The 20,584-nt window shown below is 40.7% G+C and overlaps 1 protein-coding gene across 2 annotated transcripts in view; it reads left to right on the top strand.

Moving 5' to 3' along the window:
* The window catches only part of TNS3 (tensin 3), a 356,556-nt gene that overhangs the window by 14,159 nt on the left and 321,813 nt on the right, over positions 1 to 20,584 (top strand). The window contains exon 1 of one of the 2 annotated variants that reach the window (XM_056520280.1): positions 13,833 to 14,097. The exons of the other annotated variant lie outside the window; for it this stretch is intronic. Within the exon in view, the coding sequence (XP_056376255.1) occupies positions 14,047 to 14,097 (51 nt within the window). The 5' untranslated portion in view covers positions 13,833 to 14,046. Of the gene's footprint in view, positions 1 to 13,832; positions 14,098 to 20,584 lie in introns of those variants that run through there. 2 annotated transcript variants of the gene reach the window in all.

The following is a 20,584-nucleotide window of genomic DNA, read 5'->3' as shown; positions in this document are numbered from 1 at the left end:
ATCCCAGAGAACCAGGTCTCACTCAGAATTTAATGGCGACAGCGGCTCGTCAAGCTTTCAAACTTTGTGAGGCTCATGTGAGCCTGGCAACGGCAGTAATACATTTTGGCAAAAGGTAGAAGTACTGGGAACACTGAGATGACATTAGGCTAGCCCAGGATACCTTGCAGCTATCAGCAAGATCACATGACCCCAGGCTATCCAATCATTCCTTTGTATTATGTCCCATATCAGGCCAACCAGGAGACAGCATAGAAGTTGGTTTAAGAGGCTGATAAAATCCTATAGACTGAATTGCAGCTACTATCTTGGAGAGAGAAAGCTGAGAGAGAGAAAGCAGTTCACAAGAACTACTGATCCCAGAAAGCCTTCACAAATCCAACAGAATCTGAAGAAAGCTGGGCAAAGAATTGAGCAAAGATGAATGTAAAATAGTTTATTGTTTGTTTTTAACTATTAGGATTTATGAATACAATCAAACTTGTATTAACTAAAATAACATTCACTAGAAAAAGTGATGGAAGCTGGATACTATGAATGGGCAGCTATTGGCCAGTTTTCATTCAGGAGACCCAACAATGATCACAAGAGCTTCCACTGAACATGGTTACTGAGCACACGGATGGGCATAGAAATCATAGGGCTCCACTTGCCACCCAAATATACTGTTTTTGTTAAAGTTAAATAATGTTTCTCTTTTAGGTCCAAATTTCTGTGCTGATCACTGTTTTAACATGTCTGTTTTATGGGGTTTTGGAAAGGCATAACTTGTTCCTTGGACTCCAATGCAAAATCTGTAATAGCCGCCCCCCTCCCCATATACCATGGGCCATTTATAAGAATTGCGTTTTCTTCTGTGGCCGAGGAGCCTTGGGGCCCACTCAGGTAACAAAGCCTGATTAAAACTGATTCCTCTGCACCCCCAAGCCGCTGGATTTTCTCAGAAATAGATCTGAAGCAACCACTATGGGGAGATAACTGCACATGGGTGTATGTATACAGCATGTACTTTACTCACCAGGATCTGTATAAATCCATAAGTAGTGCACTTTTCCTAGTACATGTTCCATTATGATTGTCTCATGGTAAGCCAAGGAAGGGAATAATTCAGTGTCACACTCCCTTCGCTATGGATCCCATAGCACTTACATCTCCTGCCTCACTTGTACATGTGCAATAAATTAACTCATATACAGCTGCACAGAGAAGGGCAACAGTGGCTCAATCAGTTACCTGTACAGCCTAGGCCTTACTTACTTTATGAACACTGCATTAGCTAGTAACACAGGCTGGTGGACAAACATGATCTCATGTGACTGTGCTCCTTTGAAATGTACCAATATGGGTGGCCCAGACACATTTCGGAAGTGATGAAATACCCCATTTAGCTGTGAACATATTCAGCCTCCTTATATGTCCTCATTAAGTTCTTAGATGTCTCTCAGCACACCAGATGCTGCTTAAGGAGGCCTGTTGTGACTGTGAAAGTGAAAAGCCTCCCTGCATGCTACTGTTTCATCAAGCACAAGTGACTGTGTGTGACCAACGAGACTCCACACGAAACAGGAATGTTTTCTAGCACTAGACCATTGAATCAATCGTATAAGAAGAATTTCCCCATTATTACCTTTATTTTGAGAACATCAATTTTCGGTTTGTTTCAGAGTCTTTATTGGAATACATTCCCATGGTACGGCTTTACTATGTGCAATGGAAATGAATGAGGAACACTGAACTAGTGTGCTAAGCTATGGACCCAGACATGAGCAGGACAGATATTTATCCCCTGGAAGATAACAATAAAGGTTCCTAGTGAATGACTGCAAGCAAAGATAGCAGAAATCATGAGGAATTCATACTGAATGTTTATGGGCATATTGTACAGTTTTTTCATTACTTAATGAACAAGCTTTGTTTCCTGAAACTAAAATATGTGTTTAATTTTAATCTTAAATCATTTTTTGTTCTGGTATGGTCAACATCCTCTTTTTGCCCCTTATATGCCGGCATACCAATTTGCAAATGTGATTCATCCATTCTATTCTATCAGTTGGCAGAATGGGAAGTGCAGTAAATCCGGTCCATTGGTTGTCATCTACACTACATTTGCACTATAGGACTATCAATCTTAAAAAAATATATATATATTCCTTAAGGGTACATTCACTTGTGGGTATTTTGCAGCATATTATCTGCAGCTGATTTTGCTACCGAGTGACTTCAGTATCTTTTGTGGAAAATCTGCAGCAAAATATGCATGTTAGAAGGTACACTCAAGAGGTTTTCTTTAAAAGTCTTTAATATTGATGACTTATCCTTAAAATATCAGATTGGTGGGGGTCTGACTCCTGGCACCCCTGCTGATGAAAGGCCTGCATCACTTCACAAGCACATTAGGTGTACACAAGGCAGTGGTTATGTGACCCACATCTGATTTCAGATATATGGGTCAAATTAAAAGTGAATAAATGATCTTCAAGACTAGCATGAGATAAAAAAATAAAAAAAAAGTCCCTGAAAATCCCCTTAGCCAATAACCACAGTTCTACTGGAATGAAAATAGACTTCCATGAAGTTCCTTGTTGATCTATGTTCAGTTCATTGGAACCATGGTAAGGGTATGTGTGTGAGTTTGTGTGTTACTGTTGTTATACAGAGGCAAAAATACAGCTATTACAGTTATGTGAAACGGGTCTATACATATAAGAATCTGCACTCAGCTTTACATGGAAGGAGAGTATGGATTTTAGCAGTACATTTATTAAATATGCATATGAGATAATGATTGTTTGAAATGGCTGATACTGGCCATTGTGGCCAAGCATTGTTAGTTCATTGTGCAATGGCAACAGCAGAGAAAAACAGTGTATACTCCTGAATCCATTTATTATTTGCACATTTGTGCAAGAAAAAAATCACAGGCATCTGACAGTTTTGTCTGGTATAACTGGTAGGATGGTTTGTACGATGATCTCACAGACATTAGCTTAAGAGTGCGGTTAAAAATAAATGAATGGTTGAACCTCTCTTCACATCAGTTGAAGTTTAGTGATTTGTTTGGTATTTTGGACCAGATGAGATTAATGTTAATTTTGTACTGTAACAATGTGTTCTGGAATATTATGTAAGTCTCACACTGATTTAATAACATGTGACAAGTTAAAAAATATGTTTTTTCCTGGTGACAAATCATATTTCTGTCCCTCGGTATAGAGCAGCTTTATTCTTTGGAGGCTTCAATAAGTCCATTAAATAGACATTACAAGAATGTCACAAGTCGATCCTAACAACCACATTACATACTTGTTTCTTTTTCAAACTGTCAACTCAATGGTGGGGTGATGGTAACATAAAGCCTCAGGGTAAACTATGCTGTTTCTCTCAGATTTTCTTTTGGTCTGTTACATTTGGTACTCAGTATACAAACAATGATTATAACCAAGAATTAAAGGGGTTTCCAGGCAAAAATGATTGATGGCCTATCCTTAGGATTGGCAGGATGCTGATACCTGACACCGCAGCCGATCAGCTGTTCTGCAGGGCTGCCATGGTTGGATCTATTACACCAGTGGTTCCCAGCATGTGGTACGTGTACCCCCAGGAAGAATGTTGAAAAAAATCTGTAATGGTGGCTGCAGCCACTGGTCACTGCCTCAAAAGCAAAGAAGTGAGCAGTAGCAGAGTAGGACAGCAGAGGAGAAGTGTGGGTACCAGACTGCTGTGAGCAGTAACTACCATGTCAGCTTTGGTGCCCCACTGCTCCTTCAGAGTGGAAACCTACTGTTATGGGCCATAGAAGCATGTCCCGGGACCAGAGAGGCACTGAAGTGGGGCAGTATACAACTATATGGGGGCAGTATGGGGACCCACACCTACGGAAGAAGAGAGGGGACAGACAACTATCTGGGGGTACAAAGATGGTCTACTACTGTATGGAAGCAGTATAGGGACCCTTTTCTACTAAATGGAGCACAGAGGGGGCACTATCACTGTGTAGGGTAATACACATAGGGAATTTATAAAGATGTGGGCATTGTTCTGGGGAAAGGAGCCTAAAATATTTTATAACATTTTTGGAAATGGGCTGCCAATGGGTACTTGGCCAAAAAAGGGTTTGGAACCACTGTTTTCCAATCCATGTTTAGTGGCTGTGTCAGGTTACTGCAGCTCAGCTCCTGTTGAGGGGCTGAGCTCTGTTTTTGCCTAGAAAATAATAGCTTTCACAAATCACACTTTTAAGCATATGATATAGTTTAAAGGCTTTAGGCAAGTTTGACAGGAAAAAAATATAATTTATACATATGTTAGTGGAGAAATTCTAACTAGAGCTCTAGGATTCAATATTTATGCCTTTATTCATTTTCAGACCCGATATGAAGTTTACAATCTGCGCCAAGTTTAAAGAGGCACTTTCATTATTAAAAACTTTTCATATATTGCAGAACTCATTATAATATAAATTTACATTTTCACCTGAAATTCAAGCTCAAAATAGCCACTACTAGGGTACGCCTGTCTTTTAGCCAGACAGACTAGTCTAGATTTTACAGCATACTGGATACCGGCCGTAAAGCATACCGGTATCCAGTATAGGAGATTTCTATTGTGTAGGCAAAACTACAGATAAAGGATGTGTGGACATGCTGGGAGCTGTAGTTTTAAAACAGCTGGAGGCAACACTGCTCTAACACAGTTATTTGCAAACATTGCAGCTTCAGTTGTTACTAAACTACAACTCCCAGCATGCTGAAATAGTCAAAGCTTTCTCAGACTCCTGAATGACAAAGAAGTTGATCAGACATTCAGGAGTCTGTGAAAGATGAATGACACACATAGTGACAGCTATGCTGATTAGCATCCAGCTTTACTAGGAGAAGATAAAACAGATAGAACATGTATTCATAAAAATGCTGTACTTTTATCTAAAAAAAATCCTTGCACTAATTTTATAAAGATCTATTCTTATATTTATACATTTTATCCTGTTATGAATTCACCATAATGTCTTCTGATTACTGCAGTATCTTCCTCTGACACATGGCACAGCATAATACCAGAGAGGAAAGGGTTACAGAGTAGAGAGTACTGATTGGCTGACTGCCCAGGCTTGCTCCTGTGAGGGAGACAGACTGACACGCCCCCTCCAGCCTGCACAATGAAAAAGTAACTCACCAGCAGATAAATGCTTATATCTCTGGATATATAGGTCCGGGACACATGAAAATTATATGCACATGATCAGGATTGGGTCCTGAGTAACATATCACTTTTTTCTTTTCTTTTTTTTTTTGCACTATGACAGGTACGCTTTAAGACTTTTCACATGTAGGTGTGCTCCTTCAAATATGCATGCTGGATGTAGGTTCTGTCTTTCCACAATGCACCCTTACTATCTCTCAAGTACTAGCACAGTTTTATTACTGTTCTGCTTTTCATTCTATAGTCCATGAGGGATATCAGTAGCGCCAATTATGTTGAGGCATAGCAAGAAAAAACCCTTTACTGTGGCGCTGATAGTTTCCAATGTAGAGAAGAATAACCAGGCACTGGACAGGTTTATTGAGAAAAAAAAGTTGACATACAGGATAACGCATTTCGGGGGTCAGCGTCCCCTTCTTTAGATCAGTACGGATCTGACATTAGTGAGTCATCCAGTTTTTCCTTCCTCTCTCTGTACTTGCAAATAATTACACTGTATGAAAGCTGGCCTACTTGTTGGGGTTTTTAATTTTTTTCAGTCCATTGTACTTTTGTTTTGCTTTTACAAATATACACATATATATATATATATATATATATATATATATATATATATATACACACACACACAGATAAATATAGGTAAAAGGTAAATTCACATGGAATAGGTAAAGAAATAGGTTCAGATGTGTATGACAGTGGTTTGCAGTGCAAGGCAAGTGGATAGGATTTTTGCAAAATGTGATCTACATACTGTGGATTTTTTTCACTCAAAATTTGTGGTGGGGATTGGAAATGTGAAGCATATTTTATCTGTTCTGGATTATTCAGCAATCTTAATGGTCAAAAAAAGGAAACTGCAGTAAAATCTGTATTTGTGGGTTTTAATACAGATAAAAATTAGCAGGTGCACAAATATGCAGAAACTAAATTTGCATGATTTTGTGCGGCTTTGTCTTGCAGATTTCTGATGAAATAATCAGGACCACATCTGATACACGTGAATTTTCCAAAGGCTATGCTCACGTGTACAGTTGGTTTTTCAAACAATTCTGTGGCAAAAACTTGGCTTTCTGCTACTTATCTGGATCCACACGTGGATTTGCTCCATTGTCATTGAATGCGGCTAATCTGCAGCTTTTCTTTGCAGAACCTACACAAATAATGAACATATTCATTATTTGTAGATGCACAACCGCAATGACGACGAAGGAGAGCGCCGGCCATGCAGGGGATCCCGGCACAGAGCAGACACTGAGGAGGCAGGTAAGCTTCCTCCTGGTGCAGCCGGGTTAGTGTCACTTTCGCTTCAGACGCGGCGGTCAGCTTTGAACGCCGCATCTGAAGGGTTAATACAGGGCATCACCGCAATCGGTGATGTCCTGTTTTAGCCGCGGGTCCCGGCCATTGATAGGTGTGTATTCGCCCCAGTTTTGAGGAAGAAAAAGTGCGTCTTATAAGGCGAAAAATACGGTAGGTCCTGACACCTTTCAATCATAGCCAGCATTTATTTTTCAGCAATTTGTGCTATAGTAGCTCTTCTTTGGGATTTGAGCAGACGAGATAGTCCTCACTCACTATCAAAGCACACTAGAACCATCCAGCGCTTTTGGAGATGTTGAGACATCTGGCCATCACAATTTCACCATATTCAAAGTCACCCAGAAGCCTTACATGTGCCCAATTTACTGCTTATAATACTGTAACTTCAAGAATTAACTGTTTAACTGCTGCCTGAGATATCCCACCTTCACAGATGTCATTGTTGCAAGATAATCAATGTTATTCACTTGGTTTTAGGTTAAGTTATGGCTGATCAGTATATAAGGAAACTGTGGCACAGCAAGAGCTTCTGTACCATGGACAGATTGTGGAAGTGAGCAGGGAAATGTCTTGAAGGCATGACGGATGTTTCCTGTTGTAATGAGCTTGGGTTTCCTGACAGATGACTGGAATGAGGAGACTATTAGGTTTGGCGGCATTAATTAACCAATGCTTAGAGTAACCCGGCCTGTGCATATGGTCCTTGTGAGTCTAAATATAAAACGACTAAGGCTGCAGGCTATGTACACATGTCTACTGACAGAAGTATTACATTTCTTATGATACAAAGTAGAAAAAAAGGTAACTCTCACTTTTACTGGCAGGTAAATTCAGGCTAGTATTTTGTGTAAGCATGTCTACGGCCCGATAGCTTGTAGAATAATTAGGTCAGGTACAGCAAATGTAAGAACCATCATTTTGTAGTGAACTGCATGATATTAGGACCTATTTTTAACTGCATTATGGTATCAATAATAGATTCTAAAATCTAATCTAATTTGCCTACAATATTCACAGGCTGTTTTCTTAGCCTCATAGACATTAAAATAAACATCAGGGTGCAAATGCCTCCTCATCGCATTTGTGAAAAAGTAACCAGAGACTCAGGACCCCCATTCCCAGCTTTGGTTAGGTGATAAATGATGATAGCAAAGACCTTTATATTATCTCTTCAGGGATATTGGACATCATACCCAAAGAGAAGCAGGGTGCAATCTGATTGATGGCTAATGTCAACACAGTTTTCAGTAAGTCACACAACTGTTGCTATTAACTCATAGTTACATAGTTTGAAAAAAGCAAATATCCAGCAAGTTCAACACATAACCCTATTGTGTCCTACTTTGTTGATCCATAGGAAGACAAAAACCTTTATGAGGCTAATGTCAATTGCCCCATACCAGGGGGGAAAATTCCTTCCCGACTCCAAATATGGCGATCAGAATAAATCCCTTGATAAACGTTCTGTCACTTCTAGTATTCATAACCTGTGATGTTATCACTCTCTAGAAATGTGCCCAGGCCTCCTTTGGACTCTTTTATTGAATTCACCATGATGGTTTTCTCTAGCAGAGAATTCCACAGTCTCACTGCTCTTCCAGTAAAGAACCCCCATCTGTGCTGGTGTAGAAACCTTCTTTCTTCTAGATGGCCCTCTGACATTTTTATACATTATACTAATTCTGATAATTATCCTGGGTACTGTAGTCCTTCCATTCTTTGTATTACTCTGGTTGCCCGTCTTTGAACCCTCTCCAGCTTCACTATATCTTTCTTGTACACTGATGTCCAGTACTGTACAAAGTATTCCATGTGTGGTCTGACTAATGATTTTTACAGTGGTAGGATTATTTCTTGTCATGGGCATCTATGCCCCTCTTGATGCACCCCATTAATTTATTTGCCTTGGTAGTAGCTGGCTGACACTGGTCACTACAGCTAAATTTACTGTCGACTAAAACAACCTTTTCCATGTCATATCACCTACTAATTCTACAACTATTATAGTTTCAAATCATTATTATTATTATTATTATTATTATTATTATTATTATTATTATTAAATACTAGAAACAATACAAAAGAGCAGCCCTCCCAATAAAATAACTCACTCTTAAAAGAACGCCAATCCAAAAAAGAGCATCAGGAAGGAAGTATACATGAATATCCACAATCATCTATGCCAACATTTTATGGTTTTGGATTGACTAGGTATACATTGGTGGCTGGATGGAAGGTTTTGACCTTTTCCATGCCTGTTATCCCCAGTGTTTTGATATTTACTACATATTTCCAGCCTGGATTTTTTCCTCCCCATGTACATAACCTTGCATTTATCAGTGTAATACCTCCTCTGTCACTTCCCAGCCCAAGCATTCAACCTATCCAAATTAATTTGTAACAGTGCACTGTCCTCTATTGTGTTAACACCGTTTTACTGTCATCTGCCAAGATTGACACTTTACTATACAATACATCTACAAGGTCTTTAATAAATATATTTAAAACAATAAACTGGGTAAAAAATTAAAACTGGCAGAGTCACTTGTAAGAAAGGATTTGTGTGTACATAGATCATAGTCTACATGCAATGTCAAGCAGCTGCTTCTAAGGTTAACAGGATATTTTCATGTATCAAAAGAGGCATGGATTCCTAGAATAGGGACATAATATTACCACTTTCTAAAGTATTGGTACGGCCTCACCTGGAATATGCTGTTCAATTTTTGGCACCGGTTCATAGAAAGAACGTTACGGAGCTGGAAAGGGTACAGAGATGCACAACTAAACTTGTAAGGGGCATGGAACAGCTTAGCTATGAGGAAAGATTAAAAGAATTACGGAGGTATATGATAAACTTATTTCAGGTTAAATCCCCTAAGATAAGGGGGCACTCCCTTTGCTTGTAGAAAAAAAGAACTGTGAATCTGTGGAGCAGTTTACCTCAGGAACTGGTTACAGCAAAAACAGTTGAGGGACTTAAAACATGGTTAGATACAGTCCTAGATCTAAATAATAAAAATGTAGAATCACATCCCCTCCCCTTCATCCATCTTTCTCTCCTTGGATGAGCTTGATAGATGTGTTTTTTTTCAACAATACTATACTATACTATGTATACTATTCTATGTAACTATGAAACTAAAACAGGTATACACAAGGCAAACAGCCTCCACATTATGATTAAATAGCCCATGTTTCTGTAAACATGTAGCCTAGTAAAAATCTGTGTATAACCCAGGGATTAAGCTTGAGTTTTACGTATTTAGCAGGTATTCACTGTACCCCCCCCTGGACACTTTTCCTCTGATTAATATTTACAATTTGTTTCCTAATTAGTTTGTTAAGTAACTACTTAATAAGATTACATAATGAGCTCCTAGAATATTAAAAGGGGGTTATCCAAGCTAAAAAAAAAAAACAGACTTGATTTCTTCCAAAAAACAGCACCACACAGTTTGTGTGCAGTATTGCAGCTCAGTTTCATTAATGTGAATGGAGCCAGAGGACAGGTGTGGTGCTGTTTTTGGAAGAAATTTACTCTATTTTTCTATTCTTGGATATTCCCATTAAATGGTTTCTCTACTGTGGGCAATCCCTGTTGTTAGAAGCCTCCTTTGACAATAAACTGATCATAAAGTGTCCCCCAGCTGTGAACTTTAACCCTCAGCAGTTATCTGTGAGGAAACCTGGTAGTGAGTGTGCAATTTCCCTAGAGCACCCCCACATGAAAGATGCAGCATTGCACAATGGACATTAAAATCAGAGGGTTGTCTGCATAATGCAGGACAGGTCGTGGATCCACTCAACTATTGTCAAGAGATGAGGATCCTGAACACAAGACCCCTCTATTAACTCAGGAAACCCAAATAATGTGTTTAAAAATGAATTCTCTAAACTGGACAACACCCTTAAATTTAAAAATATCATACATTAATTATATATATATAGGACGACTATAAAAAGACTTTACCCTAAAGTCTTACTATTTGTAACTGGACAACAGATGCATCAAGCACTTCCTCCCTGTATTGTACAGAAGACAGCTTGAACATAGAGACAGGGTAGTTCATTTCTTTCCAGTGCAATGAAGAGTAAAGTTAATGAACGTCAGGAAAGATGTTGTTTTAATGTTTTTCCTTTGAACAAAACATATTGTTTCATGATATAAAGCTGCTATTTATTTTTCCATTATGGAATGTTAAATCTGTATCCTTATTATATGCAACTTTTATTGCAGTGTCCTACATTCCTAAAAGTTACAAGTTTTTATGTTGGATGGTGTCCAATGTTCTGAGAAAAGTCAGATATTTGCATAATTTGAAGCTTTAGCTAAGTGATGCATACAGTGCATTAAGAATACATGTTTTCAAATGCAACAAATCAACTAGAAGGCAGTTTGTGTTGACAAACCACTTCACATTCTGACGTCTGTTTTTATTTACTTAAAGAGAACCTGTCATCAAACCATATTTTCTATACTAACTCTGATTATATTCCCTACACTCCTCCTGCCCTTAAAAAAATTTTTATTTTATTTTGTAAGCTCCCTGCAGGAGATAGTGAGCGTTCCCAGCAGGCGCAACGTCACTGAAGCCTGTTAGAGCTGTGCCTTCCCATGCCCTGCACGCACTTCCTGAGTTTGGTCTCCTGCCAGGCAGGGAGGAGACCAAACTAACTGTTTGACTTGCGCAGGGAACAGAACAGAGCCATCTAGTGGTCGTTTTTTCAATCACATTAAAAACATATAAAGGTTGAGAATTTTACCAGCAAGTAAATAGTAAAGTGTCTTATAATTACATAGGAACAATATATTAAAAGTGTAGTGTAGTGACAGGTACTCTTTCAGGAACCACATCAACTTTTAAAACCAGTGAGCTGAATTATATAGAAGTATAATGCAAATCAATGCATGTAGAAAGTGATGGAAACCACTATAAGGCTGTTCACAGCTCAGAAAATTTCCGGGTGGATATTCTGCAGACAGCAGGCACCAGAAGAAGATGCTCTCGCTAGGACCACTCAGAATGCACCATCTAGTAGATGGCAATGCATTTCCTAGTGGAATCCTAATTTCTATTTTTTTCTGTGGACAGCAGAATCAGGATTTTCCAGATGAAATTCCACCGTGTGCACAGTGCAGAAAAAATCCATTGAAATCAATGAGACCCTGCTGCAGTAGAATATCTGTACAGATTTTCTTGCGGATATTCTGCCATGTGAACATGGCCTTAGCATGATTTTAAAAAGGTTTGAACAGATACAGGTTTTGCTCTTTTTTTTTCTTCTCAGTATTTGTTTCTTTTATGACTTTCCTTTTAAAAATGCAGTTTTTATATTAGCCACAAGATGTCAGTACAATGAGTTACACTAAGGTTATAAATAAGCCTACATTTTTAGCTTTAGTATTTACAGTAAAACATCAGGTTATTCTTAGTAGTGGTAGGTTGGTGATTCATGACAAAAACTGTATTGTTGTTTGTCAGCAATGCAACTGGAAGAGATTATTTGGTACTGGAAAAAGCAGTATACATAAAGCCACAAAGCTATCCATAGGAGTAATGATATTTGGCCTTAAAGGGGTACTCCACTGCTCAGTGTTTGGAACAAACTTTCCCGAACGCTGGAGCCTGCACCCGGAGCTCGAGACAACATAGCCCCGCCCCCTCATGATGTCATGCCCCACCCCCTCAATGCAACTCTATGGGAGGGGGCATGACAACTGCCATGCCCCCTCCCATAGGCTTGCACTGAGGGGGTGGGGTGAGACATCATGAGGGGGCGGGGCTATGTTGTCTCGAGCTCCTGGCGCAGGCTCCAGCGTTCGGGAAAGTTTGTTCCAAACGCTGAGCAGCGAAGTACCCCTTTAAAAGTATATGATTTAATCCAACACAAAGACATCCACCAAATATGTTTAATATTTTCCCTTTTATGGTAGTTTCTGCTGTTGTATTATTATATCAATCATTCAGCAATGTCAACGCCAATAAAAGAAATATTAAATGGATGAGCAGGAGGTAAGATTTACTACTGCTATATTTAGGAGAGGAGCTTTGGGCTGTGTAACTGCTCTCTGTGCACTCATCTGCCTTTTCCAGATAATTCATGCTATGCCTTAAAAGTAAATCAAGGCTTCCTTCTTATTACATCTATAAGTTCTGGGCAGCTGTCCCTTGTGTAATGTACACTGTGTTGCCCACTGAATGTAAACTACCCCTCCCTTTAGTCTGCCAAACCAGTGTATCAGTAACCCATTTTCCCAGCACATGACATCAATAGTTCTGTACTGTAAATCATCTTCCAGAATAGTGCCCGTCTGCCCAGTCCAGTGCACTTTAACCAGCACTGTGTCACATCATAGCCAAGAGGAGCAGGCACAGTGATTGGCCAGAGTACTGACCAAAATACTGATCCAAATAGTGACCAAAATACCAATACTAATTAGATATCTCACGCATACAAAACCTTTATAAACTCTTGTAGACTCTTTATAGCTGGTCACTTACGCTGTTCTGCATGACCAGCAACACAATGCTCAAAGAGACCTCCTGATGCTCTCTGATAATAATGTTTAGGAACAAGATGATATGGAACAGACACATCAAGGCAAATGTATCTATACTGTGGCAATTATGGAACATTGTGGCCCTATATTAAAGGGGTACTCCCACCCTAGACATCTTTTCCCCTATCCAAAGGATAATGGATAAGATGTCTGATCGGGGGGGTCCCACCGCATGCGGCACCCACCTGTTTTTTCACCGGAACCACTGGAGGGTCTGAGTCGCGACTACGGGAACTGAAGTCCGTGATGTCAGGACTCCGGCCATAGACTTGCATTGAGGGGACGGGCGTGACGTCACACGGGGGCGGAGTCCTGACGTCACAGACTTCCATTCCCGTAGTCGCGACTCAGACCCTCCAGCGGTTCCGGTTAAAAAAACAGGTGGGTGCTGCATGCAATAATGTGGGGGTCCCCAGCGACGGGACCCCCGCGATCAGACATCTTATCCCCTATCCTTTGGATAGGGGATAAGATGTCTAGGGTGGGAGTACCCCTTTAAAATATAATTCAGTTCAAGCCTTGTACATTGTTACATTATACCTAGAATTTCCCTTTTTAACAAGAGTAGAAGTTATCTCTTCTCAAACCAGAATGATGGATTTTATTAGTTTCCTTGTTATTGGAACCATACCATTCAGTGATCCAAAACCCTCCCACTGGAAGAGGAAAAGCTACATTTCCTCAGCTGCAGTTTTCAACAAACGTCCTAATGTTTTTATCCCAGCTAAGGGGAGAACAATGTGGTCTGCTGGGATCATTTTTACGCAGCCACCAACAAATGGAGAGTACATGACTTACTTCAATTAAAAGATCAAGTTTTTCTTATTCTACATTTGAGAAATTCTGCAACCTCACGGAATCGTGAGAATCGTGCTGCGATCGACTTGAAAAGGGATACGGCAATAAACCGGTTATTCTTACAAGATGTGGAGCATTTAACACTGGATTGCTGAGCTGCTATGGATTACTATATTATCTCCCAACACAAAGAACATGAATTCAAGATTCAGGTATGTGAACAACAGAAATGTAAGAAAATGATGATGACCATGGATAATATTTATACTTCACTCAAAACCTCTCATGGATGGAATCTTTAGTCTTGTAATGAATGCTTCTACAATAGATAGATAATTTAATATCTGTGCATGTATGTATACAGTGGTCCCTCAAGTTACAATATTAATTGAATTAAAGTAGGAAAGATATGCTGGAAGCTGTAAATCACTGTCTACGTCAGTGTTTCCCTAGCAGGGAGCTTCCAGCTGTTGCAAAACTACAACTCCCAGCATGCCCGGACAGCCAACGGCTGTCCGGGCATGCTGGGAGTTGTAGTTTTGCAACAGCTGGGGCCACCCTGCTTGGAAAGCACTGGTCTATGTAGAGGACAGGAGCTTCTTCAGGGTCCTGTACAGTACACAATGTCCTAAAAAAGTAACATGGAGTTGCCCTCACCTGGTGTCCAAGAGAAGCAGCTAACCCTGGTATAGGTAAAGTGTACAGAACATGTAATACCTCCCTGTACTGTAGGGGGCGCTACCAGACACCAGTCAGTGCATACACTTCAGTAATACAGGGGTTTTACCAGTGAATGCCCATTTTGATTGGTCGGTTCTTCCAGCCATTGACATGTTTCACAGATCTGGACTGTCTGTACATTGTATGTTGAGTCTGGTTTCAACTTACGATGGTCCAGAAAAGACCATTGTATGTTGAAACTATTGTATGTTGAGGCCATTGTAAGTTGAGGGATCACTAAATATGGGATAATGATAATTATATGTCGATTTATCTACACATGTATCCCAGGGCCCTCACTCCTCTTCTTTGAACAATCAGTGTGTATTATTATAATGTCTAATTGCCCTTATTTGTACCCTCAAAATTGTAAAGTGTTGCATAATTTGTAGGCACAATATATATATATATATATATATATATATATATATATATATAAATAAATGTAATTATTATTCGTGTACAAAATATTGAGATTCATGCATATTGTTTTTGGACAGATTGATACCATTTGCTTCTGTATGGTATCAATATGGTGACTGTCAAGGTTGCAATTACTCAGAACTAGCAGTGGATCCAAGTAATCCCATCAATGGACGTGCTTTGGTCGGCGCTCTCCTCCATGGATCAGCGGGGTAAAATCAAATAACCGCTAGGACACGGATAACTTGTATAAGAAGCAGGAAGATTTATTCTTCCATCATGCAAAATGTACAGAACGACGCGTTTCGAGGGGCAGGGACCCCCTCTTCGTCAGGCTTGTCAGGATGGGACAAAGCACGTCCATTGATGGGATTACTTGGATCCACTGCTGTTTCTACGATTTTGACTGTCCACCTCTGCTGGAACGGCAATAGTGCAGGCTGCATTCCTCCATTTTATCCCTCGAGTGTGGGAAGCAAGCGCTAAATGGTGTTGTGCCCATGGTACTACACAGAAAGGTGAACAACCCTTTCTATTGTACACACACATTGGCTGTATACTCTTGTTATAACTGCTACTACACTTAGATGGGCATCGGTTTCTCTATTTTTCACTCTTTTCATATACAATCCCTAATTACTCAGAACTAATATACGGAGAACATACAAACTCCATTCACATTCTTCAGCCCCTCTGCGTTCCCTCAGCTTCCATTTATCACTATGGAGAGCAATAGAGCATCTCCCTTTGTAAGTGTGAATTGCAGATGTGACCCCCACCTAATGCTCATTGACAAATCATGAATGTAATAAAAGGGAATGTTGTCAGACACCCCCTTTAAACAAACCATAAATACTATCTTGTACAGTGTTAACATATTTATCTTCCAGCCTTATTTGCTATAATATTTCATTAGTTGAGTCTCCTTAGTTGGTGGTCTGTGGTTTTTTACAATACTGTCCTTACAGGAGAAGAATAGTCCATCTGTTTGGACTGTGTATGTGCAGGGACTGCTGACCGTTACCTCAGAGCATCAGGCTTCAAAAATAACCCCTCCCGATTACGTGACCATCATCATGTTAACATCCAATAATATGGCATGATGGGCGAGTTCCTCAGTATATGAATACTTTCTTCTGAATGATGTATAGAGAACTCTGAGGACACTAGACGCATGATTCAAATACTAAGCGCAAGGTTTATTGAAAAAGAAAAAAAAGACAAAAATGCATAGCATACTTTTCTCATTTCCTCCGTATACACAGTGTTAATTCCCTACAATTTTTTTTCCACGGCATTTGCTTTTTTTTTTTTCAGGTTTCCAGGTTCCAGGTAAAATTGAGAGTTGGTCGGGTTTTTTCAATTCTGTCGCAGACAAAATTTGTGACGCAATGCGCCAAAATCTGTTGCACATCTCAACAAATCATGTCGGATTTACAATAGTAAATCAGGCCCAGTGTTGTCTGTATCTAATACAGAATCAAAGAGACAGCTGCTAGACAGTGTTTGGGTTGGTTTATACTGCAATTGTCCCTTCTGAGGCATGGATGATTTTTTTTATAGAAGTAATTTAAAAATCTATTTCAATTTCAGGCACAAGTTGATTTGAAAACATTTGTTTTCCACTTGTTTCCACTGGAGTTCTCCTTTATAGATGGATCTTTTGCTCTGTGCCACCTTCAAGGATTCTCAAGTGAACTTCTCCATTAGAAAAAAAAAGTTGTTTTTTAAATCTGAACAAATCAAAGAACGGAAAAAAGAGGGAGAAGGGATTGCGGCCCTAGTGACGTACGTTCATGAGGAAGTATAGGTGATGGTCAAGAGCATTACTCACCAAGTGGGGTTGCGCTAAGAGCACAACACCTCCACTGGCTTTGTACAATTTCCAGGCCTGCAGCCACGGTCCTATGGGATCAACTCGTTCTCCCAGTGTAGATAGATAGAAAGGAAGGAAAAAAATTACCGTCTCTGGCGCTGGTCTGCTTCAGTGGTTAGGACTCTGCAAGCGAACCACGTCACTTCTGCGTCTCGTGCGCTTTTTCCCCCAGACTGACTTCCGAGTGCTGGCGGAATCTGCCGAGCGTGGAGGACGAGAGTTTCTGAAGTTTTTTTTTAATCTGAAGGACTCTGTCCAACTAGTTTTTATGAGAATGATATCGGGCAGTGGAAAGAAACTGATTCATCTTTATACATTTGCATGTCTAACATTTGAATACCACTTCCAGCTAAGCTTACCAGAAATGATCAATGGTGGCAGTCCCATCAAAATACCTACTAATAAGAGTGCTGTGCCGCACAACATCATCTGACGAGTCCATTAATATAGGGAATACATTTACTTTATTATATACTTCATAAAGTAATCCTGCCTATGAAGCGAATGCTTCTCTTATTTTTCAGATTTTGCAGGTGCAGGTGAGATTCCATTCCATTTGTGGTCTCTATTTAATGTCTTTGCCAGTAAAAGCTCCTGACGTATACATTAAACAGAGGTTGTGAGGGATGTCTAATAGTGGCATCTGTCATCATTTGACTGGAATCTGATCAACACTGTGCACTTTTTCCTGATGTATTGATTAAAGAAATGCCATTATAGCTTATAGCTGGGAAATGGATGCCACTGTTAAGCATCTGTTTGAGGCATCCGTCACCGGTAGGTTATAATGATATTTGTTAAACACGTATGTCATGAAAAAGCTATATGAATGGAAAGTACAGAGATCTTTCTAGTGATCTTTTTATACCTAAGACGGTACAAATGAGAAGGGGGAATGCGCTAGAGGAAAGAAGGTTTTACCATCATCACAGACAGGCATTCTTTACTGTAAGAGCAGTGAGATTATGGAACTCTCTGCAATAGGCATCAGCCTCATGGGGTTTTGTCTTTCTCTGGATCAACACAGTAGGGTTTAGGTTGAACTTGATGGACTCTTGTCTTTTTCTCAATCTAACAAACAAAGTAACTATGTAAGGATGTCATGAAAAAGCTATTTAAAAGGCTTATTACTTATCCATATAGTGGCATTTGTTGTCCACGGGCTAATTTTGTATCTATTTCAACAGAATGTTGTCTATAGAAACAGCGTAATCCAAACTATTTCATGCTTTATTTTTGCATTATCCTGACATACACTACTCAAAAAATAAAGGGAACTGTCACGATTCGGCTTACAGGTTGTGGATCCACTGTGTCAGCGAGGGATTGGCGTGGACCGTGCTGGTGGACCGGTTCTAAGAGACTACTGGTGTTCACCAGAGCCCGCCGCAAAGCGGGATGGTCTTGCTGCGGCAGTAGCAACCAGGTCGTATCCACTAGCAACGGCTCAACCTCGCTGACTGCTGAGAGGGTGTGGGACAGAAGGACTAGGCAGAGGCAAGGTCAGACGTAGCAGAAGGTCGGGGCAGGCGGCAAGGTTCGTAATCAAGATGGATAGCAGGAGTTCAGGTAACACAGGCTTGGACAACACTAAACGCTTTCACTGGCACAAGGCAACAAGATCCGGCAAGGGAGTGCAGGGGAAGTGATGTGATATAGCCAGGGAGCAGGTGGAAGCCAATTAAGCAAATTGGGCCAGGCACCAATCATTGGTGCACTGGCCCTTTAAGTCTCAGAGAGCTGGCGCGCGCGCGCCCTAGAGAGCGGAGCCGCGCGCGCCAGCACATGACAGCCGGAGACCGGGACGGGTAAGTGACTTGGGATGCGATTCGCGAGCGGGCGCGTCCCGCTGTGCGAATCGCATCCCCGCCGGCAATGTCAGTGCAGCGCTCCCGGTCAGCGGGTCTGACCGGGGCGCTGCAGGGAGAGAGACGCCGTGAGCGCTCCGGGGAGGAGCAGGGACCCGAAGCGCTCGGCGTAACAGGAACACTAAGATAACACACCCTAGATCTGAATGAATGAACTAATCGTATGAAATACTTTCGTCTTTACATAGTTGAATGTGCTGACAACAAAATCACACAAAAATTATCAATGGAAATCAAATTTATCAACCCATGGAGGTCTGGATATGGAGTCACACAAAATCAAATTGGAAAACCACACTACAGGCTGATCCAACTTTGATGTAATGTCCTTAACCCCTTAAGGACCAGGCGTTTTTCGTTTTTTGCACTTTCGTTTTTTCCTCCTTACATTTAAAAAATCATAACTCTTCCAATTTTGCACCTAAAAATCTGTATTATGGTGTATTTTTTGCGCCACCAATTCTACTTTGTAATCACATCAGTCATTGTACCCAAAAATCTACGGCGAAATGGAAAAAAATCATTGTGCGACAAAATTGAAAAAAATATGCCATTTTGTAAATTTTGGGGGCTTCCGTTTCTACGTAGTAAATTTTTCATTAAAAATGACACCCTTTCTTTATTCTCTAGGTCCATAAGGTTAAAATGATACCCTACTTGTATAGGTTTGATTTTGTATTACTACTGAAAAAAAATAATACATGCAGGAAAATTTATACGTTTAAAATTGTCATTTTCTGAGCCCTATAACTTTTTTATTTTTCCTTTTTCAGGGGGCTATAAGGGCTCATTTTTTGCGTCGTGATCTGAAGTTTTTGTCGGTGGCATTGATCGGACTTGTTGATCGCTTTTTATTCATCTTTTCATGATATAAATACGCTATTTTGGACTTTGGAATTTTTTTGCGCGTACGCCATTGAACGTGCGGTTTAAAAAGCAGTATATTTTTATAATTCGGACATTTCCGCATGCGGCGATACCACATATGTTTATTTTTATTTACATTGCGTGTACTGATCTTTACCACTGATTGATGCATCTCCATAGGAATGCATCAATCAGTGTTTTCGGCAATTGAATGCTCAAGCCTGGATCTCAGGCTTGAAGCATTCATTCGGCGATCGGACTGCAGGAAGGAAGGTAAGAGACCTTCCTCCTGAAGTACAGCTGTTCGGGATGCCGCGATTATACCGCGGTGATCCCGAACAACTCCCTGAGCTAACTGTCACATTTTACTTTTAGCCGCGCGGCTCAGCTTTGAGCGCGCGCTAAACGCTATTAGCGGCGGGTCCCGGCTTCACTATGACGCCGGGCCCGCCGTGATATGATGCGGGGTTACCGTGTAACCCCGCGTTATATCACGGGAGCGGGACTAGGGGCGTAAGTTTACGCCCTTGGTCCTTAACTGGTTAAAACAAGTCAAAATAAGGCTCAGGAGTCTGTGTGGCCTCCACGTGCCCGTATGACCTTCCTACAACACCTGGGCATTCTCCTGATGAGGTGGCAGTCTGTGGTGCAATGTGACATTGGTGGATGGAGTGAGACATGATGTCCCAGATGTGCTCAATCGGATTCAGTTCTGGGGAACGGGCGGGCCAGTCCATAGCATCAATGCCTCCTCTTGCAGGAACTGCTGACACACTCCAGCCACATGAGGTCTAGCATTGTGTTGCATTAGGAGGAACCCAGGGCCAACGCATCAGCATATGGTCTCACAAGGGGTCTGGGGATCTCATCTCGGTACCTAATGGCAGTCAGACTACCTCTGGCAAGCACATGGAGGGCTGTGCCACCCCACACCATTACTGATGC

This window comes from Hyla sarda, chromosome 5, assembly GCF_029499605.1.
Source record: "Hyla sarda isolate aHylSar1 chromosome 5, aHylSar1.hap1, whole genome shotgun sequence".
Taxonomy (NCBI): Eukaryota; Metazoa; Chordata; class Amphibia; order Anura; family Hylidae; genus Hyla; species Hyla sarda.
Note: the sequence above shows the minus strand (reverse complement) of the source record. Positions and strands in the feature narration are given on the sequence as shown.